This window comes from Indicator indicator, chromosome 24 (genome assembly GCF_027791375.1).
Source record: "Indicator indicator isolate 239-I01 chromosome 24, UM_Iind_1.1, whole genome shotgun sequence".
In the NCBI taxonomy this organism is placed as follows: Eukaryota; Metazoa; Chordata; class Aves; order Piciformes; family Indicatoridae; genus Indicator; species Indicator indicator.
The window spans coordinates 12,740,113-12,752,250 of record NC_072033.1 but is presented as its reverse complement, the minus strand read 5'-3'; the positions used below and the strand labels follow the sequence as shown (position 1 = coordinate 12,752,250).

The window sequence follows — 12,138 nt, the reverse complement described above, 5'->3', positions numbered from 1 at the left end:
ACCTAGAAGCAGAGAATGGTAGGGGTTGGAATAATTCTGTTTTCCTCAGTGCTTATAATGCAAAGCACCGAACTTCAAAGTGGCCTTTAGAAAATTGTGAAGGACATCAGTGTCTAGCACTGAGGTCAGAACCCAGCTTGTTCTTGGCTAAAACAAAGGGATTTTTAATTGAAAAAAACCCACATGAAGGCTTCTGATCAGGCTCTAAGTAGAGCCATGAGAAAAGCTAAATGCTGATAGCAGTGGGAGTATTTCAGATAAAAACCCTTTTGGTATTCACAGTACTCTGTCCCTGGTCAGATGTGAATCACTGTTGGATTGATGAAGTGTGGCACAGACTGGAAAATAAATGTTTAGCAATAACACATTAGCAACGAGTGTTTTCTGTATGCTTCAGCCTGGGGCAGGGCAGAAAATCCTGTGTTTTCACAGGAAGTCACAGAGCTGAGCATGAATTCAACCCCACAACACTCAGTAGCTACTTGCTTATTTCAGTGAATCTTGAGACTCGAACTTTTAAATTGGGCAGAAGAAAAAAAGTCAGGACAACAATGCTGTCTTTTTAGAGTACTAGACATTTATGCTTGTTTTTTTTTTCCCCTCTCTTTTTCTGGGCTTTTATGAGACCAATTAAACCAATTTTCCAGATGGAGACCACTGACCTTGAAAAGCTCCTCTAAATGACAACAGGTTTCAAGTTTGCCCCATGCTGCTAGAGTTAGGAGACATGGGAAAGCATGTCAAATCAGAGCATGTAGGAACAGCAACCACGTTTGTGTGCTTCTACTGAACAGCTGAAGAGGAAGTTCTTGTGCCCAGAAATTATCTGCTCAATTACTCTGCAAACTAGGAGCTTGTGTGCCAAAGTGAGCATGGGCAAGCAGCACCACTGAACGTAAAACAGGGGCACAAAGCTGCCCACAGTCTTCTACGTGTGGTCCTGAACTTTTCTACTTTAGAAACCAGGGATCAGTTCCCAGAAAGTGCTGGACTCTTGCCACAGAACATCTGAGAGTGGTCAGGATTTTGCAGCTGTGGATCTCTGGGGAGAAAGATGGGCATGAGGAAAAGCAAAGGAGATGGGTTTTAGTGCAGTGTCAATGGATGGAAGCTTGGAGCTTTGACCAAGATGCTTGGGTCCTGCCACTCAGCTTTCCCAGTGGCCATGGGAAAGGAAGAGAAGTGTATCAAAGATGCATGGCTCTGTCACTCGTCCCTTTAACTCACAGGGTTTTGAGCTTTGAGTTAGCTCCTTGGGGCAACAAATGGATTACTGAGCCATACTGAACCTTTTTTAACCTCTGCACATACTGCTGTGTGTTCAGCCCCAAGTTCAGGAGACCAGTAAACCAGCTTTACCTTTGCCAACTGGGAGACAGGAGCACAGCTATGCTGGATAAAAATCTGTGCTGAATGGCTCACTAATGTACAGTTCTTCATGTCACAGGGAGGCCTAAGTGCCTTTCCAGCCCTGTTGTAGATGATCTGAAGGACATCTGTAACAGGTCAGGTTGTTATTTCTTTTTCCCTGTGGTGCCCATTAGCAGAGCTGTAATATGCAGGAAGCAAGAAAAAAAAAACCTCTTGTTTCTTGCTAAGCTGGCTGGGGAAGTCTATGCCAAAGCAACTAATAATGTCAAGCATATGGACAGCCCTGGAATTAACAAAAAGCAAAAGTTTAAACAGTTACTGCACAGTAGCAGTAATCACAAACATAGCAGAGCTGCCCACTCAGGCTGCAAATAAAGGCCAAAACCAGCTTCACTTTGACAGACTTTGTAATTAAGTCTATGGACTGCTTCAAGGAACTTTTGAGATACTCAAAATACCACCAGAGCTGTTCTGCATTGGTAATCCCAGCACTGAGGCTTCCAAACCTATTCAAAGCCATGTGGAAGGACTCCAGATCTCATGCCCTGCCTAAAGAAAAGCCATCTGGGCCTTCGTTTCAGAGCTCCAAGTATTCTGCAAGGGTTCACAGATAAATAAGCTGCTGTCATCCACACCCAGGTGTCACCAGGTTCGAATGGAATGAGAAATCCTCAACACAACCAATGACAATGTCCAGCCTAAAGGATCTAATGGGATACTCACACGGTCTCCTGGAGGCCCATTTGGGCCCGGTGGGCCATCAGTTCCAGTTAAACCCTATAAAAAAAATGAAAGAAAAGTATAAAACCAGAGAAATAAGAGCTGTAGGATGTCCCTGTCACTGTCACCAACAGCAATCATGTGGATGCCAAGCTCCTAGGGAAGCTTAACCATTTTATTTCTCTCTATTTAAGGAGAAAATTCCCAGTACTGTTCCCTATGCATTGTCTGGATGAAAAGCACCAAGTGGTCTTGTTACTGGTGTTCATGGAGTTTCTGTCTTGTAGATTCAGTGCTTCCTCTTGCCTGATGCAGAAGAAAATGTGCTGGCTAAAACCTTACCCACAGTCAGCTACCACAGCAGTAAGCTGGGAAGCTAGGAAAACTTGACTCTCTGCAGTTGCCTGCTGTAGGGAAAACCCCTGGGCAAGTCTCAGTTAATAAATGAGATTGGATTTCTGAATTAAGGCTCAATGGGTTTGCTCCAGAAATGTCAACTGGTGTCCATGTTTCTCCAGATCTGCCCAGTACAGCTCTGCAGAACTGCAATGTTTCATTCTAAGAGTGCTGTCCAACCAGTTATGCATCTCCAAATTGATCTCATACTCCTTAATTTCTCCTGATGTGCACGACATGTAGATCCAAGACCCACTTTGCTTTTCCAGCAGACACAGAGAAGGTTGATGAGATACTTCAGAAAAAACCCCCACATGGTTATGTGAAATACTTAGTGGAGACCAAAATACTCACATCCACCCCAGGAAGACCAGGTAATCCAGCTTCACCAGCTGCTCCAGGCTTCCCTGGTGCACCTTTTGGCCCCTAAACCAGATAAAGAGACTTATTTTTACCATAATGACAAGATCCAGGCTACAAGATAGCAGTTCATGTGTCAATCTCACAATGTGGAGGAATTCTTGCAGAGAGATGAACCTTGCCATGAATCCATATCTAAAAGCTGCTTTGGCTCAGTTCCACACACAGTTACTCATAAGGTCCTTCTAGTAGAGGGACAGGAAGGAAAATCCCTTTCTGCCCGAAGTGCCCAAAGCAAAGAGCTGTGCCACCCTGGTACAATCTCGAGCACCCCTTGGCAGGGTGAGAAGCTGAAGCAGACCCAGACTGATGCCAAAAAACAACCATGCAAATGTGGCTTGGTGCCAGTTCTGTTATACAAGTGATGGGTGAGCTTTATTTCATGCATATCCTCCACCAGCAATGAAGCAGAATGTGGTTGTGCCCAGGACAGTGCTGAGCACCTCCACTTCTATGTACCCCTTAGGGAAATTCTGCTGCAGATCCAGGTGAAATCAAGCCAGTAAAGTCTTAGCTCTTGTATATTGCTTCCTTCTCCAAAGAATGAACAAGTCAACATCAACCAAAAAATACTTACTGGTGGGCCTGGCAAACCAGGAGGGCCTGGATCTCCCTAAATGAAAGAGGAGAGACATCAGTGTTAGTGCTGAACCTCTTCCTGTTGGCTTTCTGCACCAATGGTGTTCCCAGCTGTCACACTGCTCAAGCCTCCCTTCATGCCCACTGCAAGACTTACCCTGCTCAGCCTCATGAAGCTGATGCTCTAGATTCTGCTCCCCCTAAAGCAGGAGGAATTTGGAAAGCCTTTTCCACATCTACAGTAGCAGATTTGGTGGACCCACATCCTCAGCTTCCCAGGGAGGTTCTCAATGGTGTCCAACACCTCCAACATTTTCCAGACCTACTCAGAAATTATTTGCACATGGGCTTGGCTGCAAGTGGGGCAGTGAGGAAGCTGGACGGCTATCAAAGCTTTCAAATATCTGTCTGATGAGACAGAGGGACACAATGATAACCTCCAGGTATCCAGGACTATGATACTACCAGAAGCTGGGGACTATCAGAAGGTGAAGAATGAAGGAAATCTTTGTAGACAGATTGTTCATATGACTAAACTTTGACAGGAGAAGCAAATGAACGAAGCCCCCAACTGATTTCCACCTGATCCAATTGCATAATCTGGATTAGACCCAAGTTTTATGAAACATTTTAAAACCACTCCTTTTTTGTGTTTTTTTTTTTTTTCCTCTCATCCTAATGGAAAATAACACTGAAGAACAGCACCAAAAGTGTTTGGGAGACAGTATTTTTAAAGCCCTTGAATCACTCCTAGCTCAACCAGCTGTAACATCATTCAGGAGCTCACGTGGAACCCAGACAAGAAGATATTTGTGTTTATTGTTAACCCCCAAAAGAAGCAATCATCTGTGAACAGCAGGAGCTTGACTGAAGCTCAGTTTCCCATCTCATGGAAAAAACATTTTGTGTCCCAGTCCAGCTGTCTAGATGGCCTCCCCTGCTAGCTTTAGGCTAAGTGCAGTAAATATTGTGAGAAGCTCAGGTGTCATGGGTGAGCAGAGGGGAAGGGGCACATTGATTAACCCTGGAAGAAGAAAATCCATAAGGAAGAAGAGCGGTTATTAACCAAGCAAGGCTAGAAATAACATCACCCCCACCATGGGCCTGATAATTGGGATTCAGAAGAGAGTAAGCAAAGGCATGGAATTCAGAGCATGTTTCTATATTTACCATGTCAGCAACTGTGAAGTCTGTGGGCAAGTCTCTCAAGGCTGGCTGCCTTGATTTGCTCAGGCAGGGATTTATGTACTGCACTGGTGACCATCAACGCACAGACCAGAGGGTCACTGAACAGAGGGACCTTTATGCTCTGGTTTGCTGAAGCAACTCCTTTGCTGGCCCTTGCCCACAGGTTATCCATAAATAGTTATCATTATCATAGGTGGGGAAGGGCCCCTGCCAAGGAAATGAAAGGAGCAGTTCTTTTGCAACGAATGGCTTGAAAAGGCAGCTGGACATGGCAGCAGAGGTGGTTTGCTCCTTCCTCCATCACTTCATACTACCAGCTCCTTGCATTTTTTCTTGCCTGCGTGATGGCCATCCCTACAGCAAGGCCACAGCACCAGCAGAGGCTGTTCAGGGCCAGCTTAAACCTTGATCCTGCCATGGTGGACCCCTGCAGGACTCTGCAGGAGCACCAAAACTTCAGTCAGCTGAATCAAAAGCTAATCAGTTTTTATACCCCCTAATGGCAGATCACTGGGAATTAGAGGCAAAGGAAATGCTCTCCTGGTGCTAGGGGAGAGGGAAGGAAGTTTACTCCTTCTCAGCAAGTCAAGCCAGGAGAAGGAAAGGGTGGGGGGGGAAATAATAAATAAAGCAGCTTGATTTGTGAAAAGTGACAATTGCTTATTAGCAATGTGGGGAACTACAGCCCCAGAAATAATTCAGGGGAACTTGTGGCTAATTCTTTCATTCCTCACATGCTGCTTCTATTCTTGGGAGGGAGAGATTTTGCTTGTTTCTGAGTAAGAAACATGAAGCATGCTAAAGGCTGTAATTATAAAATATTTCAGAGGGACTTAACGTTGCAGCTCCCACTGAAAGGCAGGAATGAAAGCAGCAGGTTCTAGAAACTGTGTTTATGGGGTTCATCCAAGGTTTGTTCAGAGGTGCCCTGAATAATTCAGGTGGATGTTATGTACCACTCACTGCTCATGGAAAGGGACTGCTGAACACTTCAGCATCACTCATCCAGCTCCAAGACAGTTCAGTGACTCTTTGCACACAGCATTCATCTAGAGTCATCTACCAAGATGACCCAGCTGGAGTGGTTTACAGTGTCCAGGAAGCTTGCATTGATGTGGGTCAGAAAAGTTCTGATTGTGCTTAAAAAACCCCAAAACCCAAACCCAACAACAACAAACCACCACCGAATCACTAAAAAAAAAAAAAAAAAAAAGAAAGAAATAGAATCATGGTTTTATTCTTTGCAGCAGAAGAGTTGACACAGCCACTGGGGCTCCACCTGATCCTCTCCATGCAGAGCAGTGCTGGATTTTCCATGTCTTAATTTTTTGGAAGGCACTGCTTAGAAAAATGGAAGCTCTTAATCAGGGAGGCTTCATGACTGTGCTGAGCACTGGCCACAGCTCTGAATCTCATAGAATGGTTTGGGTTGGAAGGGATTTTAAAGGTCCTCTAGTCCAGCCCTCTCCTATGCAATTCCTTAAAGGACTCAATGTTCTGTTGAAAAGCAGGAATCATCTTGGAGCCTGTCCCAGAGCAGCTGGACCATCCCCTGTTCCCAGGGCACCTATCCATAAGAGGGATGTAGATCAACTCTGTTCAAACGAGAGACTATTCCTGTGGAGTCACAACTCCAGCCTCAAACTGGGACTGCAAGACTTAGCACCTTAAATATTTCATTCAGCTGTTTGATTTATTAGGGTTAAGTTCTTCATATTAATTAGATGTTGCTATTTGGTCCTGTCTCTCAGGGAGCCTTCCCAAGCTTTTAGCAGTGGATAAAAGGTGTAGGTTCATGTGACCAGCATCTTCCCCAGCTCCTGTTGCCAGAAGTGATGCTGGAGCTGTGCCAGGATGAAGGTGTAAAAATATTCTGCAGGAAGCAGGAACTGACCAACACAATGACAAGGATGCTTCCTTTGACTGCCTATATGCAGAGCTTGGTTACAACTTGAAGGCTGAAGGGCTCCATCCCTCCTAAAAATCCTCTTTTGTTACTCTCCACAGGGCTCTGAGCAACCTGCCCTCGTTGCAGATGCCCCTGCTGACTGCAGAGTAGATGACCACTAAAGGTCCTTTCCAAGCCCCTCTGTGATCCTGTACAGGAAAGCAACCACCTTTTGTTGCAGCCCACCAGCCACACTGAGGTCCTGTGCAGCGATTCCAGAGACTCACTGCTGCTGAAGGTCAATGTGTCCTGTGCACTCTTCTTTACAACCTTTCATCACACCATGAAAGAAAAAGGAAGAGGAACCAGGTCTGAACACTTCACTCTACAAGCCCAGAGTGAGATTTTCAGTGCAACAGTCTCTGTTAGTCAAAGGGACACTTCAGAGGGCCTCGCTGCAAATCAATGAGGTTCTCTCTGCAGAGCAGCCTTGCTCACAGAGCCACTATGAAAGCTCAGCACTGCAGACAAAAAACCTCTTTGTTCACCATATACCAGGGAACTCATACATTTTTTTCACCTTCTTATCCAAAAGAAAATGACCTGCATGGAATGAATAGATTTTTTTTTCAAGGTTGTTTAAAGTCCCAGTTCCAACAAACTTAATTCAAATGAGCTCTAAAACACCCTGCCCTGTTCCACAAGCCACCTAGAGAGACAAGGACTACTCAGACTGAATATTGAAGTGGGAATCCTGCCTTTTCCACTTGATGTGGTCTTGTTGAAGGTCCATCTTTTTACTCACTGCCAACTACAGCACACAATTCAGTCCTTATCCAGCAGATACACAGAAGCAAAACACCTCATTCCCATGAAAAGATCAATTAGAAGTAACAGGAATAGTTTTTCTCCTCCAGTAAGTCCTGTGGTACATAGTCTTCTACCTCTGTAGTAGGTGTAAGAACTGCTGCTGAAAAAAAGGGTGCCCATTTCATTTGCCTTTTGTGTCACTTAAGGCAACTCAGGAGCCAGATTCTGACCTCTCACATGCCACTGTAAGTTAGGGATAGGCACAGTGACCACATTGAAACAAAACCAATGTAAGTTACTAGAGTGTCCAGTGCTGCATATGGCAGTCTCTGAAGGCCTCTCTAGACACATGGATGCTCTGAAGTGTCACATAAACCTCTCTCTGAACTACAGAGCATGCAATGACTGGCACACATCACACCCATGCACTCAACTGCATTATGTCTCTCCTCTTCCCTAGACCAAAAGAGAAATATTCTGCATCGCAAGCAAGGTCACAAATCCCAAGCTCTGTCCTGAACTCTCTCTCAAAACAGATCCTGCAAGGAACCTGAGGCCACTCAGCACTTCCACTCAGTGTTCTGATTCTTGCAAAATGAGGTCATCTATGACTTGGCTGGATCTCCAGGTCCAGCCACCTCTGAAAGATCAGCCGAAGGCTGGGACTCTGCTGAACAAGAGCAGCTTCTCTGCTCCACCCCTCTTGCCCTTGCTCTGCCATACTTCACTCACATCAATTCCGTCCTTGCCAGATGGTCCCGGGGGTCCTCGTGGTCCAGGAGGGCCTTGTGGCCCTATTCTCTGAAGGGATTGGGGGAAAGAGAGAGGAAGAAGAGTTTATTTTTGCATCAGAACCCCCCCCCGTGGGCTAAATCACAAAGCAATGGCCAAGTTCTATAGCTTAACCCTGAATCTGCACTAACTCTCCATCCCTCAGGTCCCCCTCCCATGCTGGGTGGACTCAGAGGAGCTCAGGACCAATGCAAGGCTCTTGGAGCACATCTTTAGTGCTCCCATCTTATTTAACTAGTGGCTTATGCAGGAAACCAGAGCTGGATACTGGGCAGCAAATGGATGTGGTTGTATAGGAAACAGTTCTTACTGCCTACGGGCACGTTTCAGTTTGGGCAGAGGAGAAAGTGCAAAACCCATGGAAAATAGGTGCCAAGTGCTAGGCATTCAAAATTAATTCACAGTTCCAAGTCTGATGGGGTGATGGAAGAGCCAGGTGGACACCACTGAAAGCAGGAGAAGGGGAAAAATCTCCTCTTGGAGCAGGAGGCCATTTGAAAATCTGGGACTTTGGAGAAGTTCTGAGGTGGGGAGAAGGAAAGAAAGGTCCAGTAAATGACTTCTGTATGGGGAGAGCTCCAGAGAGCAACTTGCTGTACCTTCAGTGAACAAAGGCTGCATTGTAGAAGCAGCTCTGCTCACAGCAGACGAGGGCAGCTCTGAATTCCCAAACCAGACTGCAAAAATTCCTCACCAAGACAATGAAAAAACTCACTGAGGAGTTACTTCCCCAGGCAATAATATAAACAGCACAGAGGAAAGTTAAATGTAGCTTCATGTCTGAGGTGAGCAAGGGTTAAAGGAGCTGTTTTACAACATTTGAAAATTGAGGGAGGGAGGGAAGAAGAAATTCCAAGTCAGATGAAGACCCAGATCAGAAGATAAATCTCACTGGCAGCCTATTACTTCACTGTAAAAGAAAATGGTTTCTCTTACATCAACAGATCTCCCCTTTCCCAAGGCTTTATCTTTCCTGACTGCAGTCCTGAAGACTTTTACAGTAAGCATAAAGCAGCACTTTCTACACAAGAAGATACAATCTAAAGCCTACCTCTGTGGGTACAAAACCAGAGGTGCTTGCCAGGCACTCCCTGGGTAACAGCACAGGCAACAAACATGTTTTAAATCAACTTTAGCTTCCAATGCCCTGCCTATTGCCCCATGTAATCCTGCAGCTAGAAAACACAGATCACTAACTCTTTACCTCATAGAATATTTTTTTCTTGAGCATAACAGATAAATGAGGCTTCTTACCTGAGCTGATGCTGTGGCTAATAGCTGACACAGAAAGAGAAGCCCAAGAGTGGAGAATCTAGCCATGGTGCCTAGGCTCTGCCTCTCTTCACTCCTCCTGGGCAGCTAAACGCTTTCCCCTCCAGGGTCCAGCAGATCCCTCCTCCTTGGTCTCAGCTTACAAAAGAGAAACTCCTTGCCTCCAGATAAACCTGTGGCTCCAGTTGGAGGGGCAGAGCTCAGGAGTACAGGCAAGAGGGGCTGAGCTGGGAGGAGAGAGGAGGTTTGGGAAAGAAGTGGGAGAAGGAGGGGGAACAGCAGCCAGTCAGGAAGAGAAGCTCTCATTCATGCCCTTCTGGGCAGCCCCAGCCTTGAGCAAACAGAGAGGGAGCTACAGAAGGGCCAGACTCACAGACGTGCCACAGGAACAAAATTAGGCTGTTCCAGCTGGAGATAAATATGTTCCTTAGGTCTCACCTGGGCTGTTTCTCAGAGCCCATCACCACCTCAGTGCTAGACAGACAAAAAGCAAGAGGGAGAGAGTTATTCAGTGCCTGAGGCTATCTAACTTCACTAAAGGAACTACCTACCTGCAATGAGTACAAGAAGCACTACAGGGAAATGCACTTACTGCTTTGTGAGATGGTTTAACAACTCTGGAGATGCACTCACAGCTGCTTTTGTTGTGGGTTGGGTGTCTGGTTTTGGGTTGTTTTGTTTTGTTGGTTTTTTTGTTGGTTTTTTTTTTTTTTTTTTTTTTGTTTTTTTTTTTTTTTGTTTTTTTGTTCTGTTATCTTCCCAGGAAGATCTAAAGAATGACAACAGGTTTCTTGAGAAAGTGATGAATCCTGACTGGAGGATGGATGCCTGCTGACAGACACAAGGAAGAAGTAAAAGGAGAAGCGTTCTGAGAGCCACACAAAAAAAAAAAGAGGAATTGCCTTTGAAATATTTGCAAGGAAGGACCAGGATGACAGTTCCCAGCAAGGTGAGCCCACGTGGCAATATATTCACAAAGACATCTCCTGCAAGTAGCTTTGTGCTTCCCATTATTGATTAAAAACATTTTCATCCAAAGCAAGGCCTGGAAATGGAGATGAACAGTGGCAAGATTCATCAGGATTGAGGTGACACAACCCATTTAGTTAGCAAGAGGAGAGAAGCAAAAACAGAAAAGCTTAGAGACTGAAATCCCAGCTTTGGGTTTGGCATCCTTACACCAGGAGGTTTCTATGAGCACACAGTGTGTGCCTGTCCAGCTCCCCAGCAACAGCTGGTTCTACCAACCTCAACAGAAGCATAAAGGGCTCAGGGTTACCAAGTTCCCACAAGATTCTGCAGAACAGGCAGCTGAGGGCAGAAAAGGAGCGTGTCTGTATGTCTCTGGATGGTTTCTAAGTAAATTGGATGCCTTACTAGACACCACAAACCTCAGAGGAGAGTGTGGTACAGTCTCATGGACTGCTTTGCAGAGCTGGTACCTCCTCCTTCACACTGAGGCCAACTGATGGGGAGAGAAGGCAAAGGAGATCCAAATTCCTGGGTCACACATTGCAGGCTGTTGCAAGCTCAGCCTGCCTACAACCAGCAAGGGAAGAGCCCTGAGAGTATTCATCTTCACCTCCACCCCACAGAGCAAGGGGAGGACCAGCCCTCCTCTCCTTCCACATTCCCAGGCAGACAGAGCAGAGCTGAAGGGACACAGAAGTGAACTTACAGAAGTGATCACCCCAAAGACACCCTTGTGCTTGTGTCCTAGGCTGACTAGACCAAAGTCCCCACATGCAGGCCAGGCAGCTGCCTCTCTGCCTGCTGGATCTGAGAGCTCCTCAAAGATAAGCTATTGGCTGGATATTAGGAGGAAGTTCTTCACAGAGAGAGTGATTGCCCATTGGAATGGGCTGCCCAGGGAGGTGCTCAAGAAAAGACTGGACGAGGCACTTAGTGCCATGGTCTAGTTGATTGGATAGGGCTGGGTGATAGGTTGGACTGGATGAGCTTGGAGGTCTCTTCTAACCTGGTTGATTCTCTGATTCCACAATAAAAGTCCTTGCTTGCTCTACACACACATGGGAAGATGGCAGCCCAGGGCCAAGACAGGGAACATGGAAACATTTCAAAGCACATCATTAAACAAAAACCACCCACTTGCTGGAGGTGCCCAAGCAACAGCAGATGGCTACAGGGTGCGGTGGTGATGGGGACAGATGGGGCCATGTCCAGCCCTCAAAGATTGAAAAAACCCCCACCACAACAACCAACAAACTGTAAGTGGAGACTTGTATGCATCAAAGTCATGCTTTAATAGGTGACATTAATGTTACAGACTGTGATACAGTTCCAAGTGCTGGAAAACATTCTGTGAACTCACTGCAAACACCTACAGCCAAAACTCTAAACCTGATCATGACAGGGAACAGCTTGGTTTGGCACTCCAGCCCAGGGCTCACAGTGAAATCCCATCAAACACAAAACCCAAATCACATATCACCATAATAAGATTTATGATCTATGCCCCAACTGAGCACATCTTCACAATGAAAACTTCATTAAATAAAAAAAGTGACTATATAAATCTGTACAAAAAGCCATGATTAACACTTTCTTATGAATCCTTTATGAAAGATTTTTTTTCCACTCAACATCTTCAAGTATTTATGTCTGTAGTTAAGTGTATCCCTATTGGCTATTCAACTCCATTTTTTCATAAGAAAAAAATTAAAACCCAAAGCAAATAACCA

General features: G+C 45.5%; 1 protein-coding gene across 1 annotated transcript in view; it reads right to left on the bottom strand.

Moving 5' to 3' along the window:
- The window catches only part of COL9A3 (collagen type IX alpha 3 chain), a 35,697-nt gene extending 26,213 nt beyond the window's left edge, over positions 1–9,484 (bottom strand). Inside the window, exons 1-5 of the mRNA XM_054391742.1 lie at positions 9,419–9,484; positions 8,105–8,173; positions 3,485–3,520; positions 2,842–2,913; positions 2,095–2,148 (exon numbers count right to left, since the gene is read on the bottom strand). Coding sequence (XP_054247717.1) covers positions 2,095–2,148; positions 2,842–2,913; positions 3,485–3,520; positions 8,105–8,173; positions 9,419–9,484 — 297 coding nt within the window. The remainder of the gene's footprint in view (positions 1–2,094; positions 2,149–2,841; positions 2,914–3,484; positions 3,521–8,104; positions 8,174–9,418) is intronic.
- Positions 9,485–12,138: the final 2,654 nt, after the last annotated feature.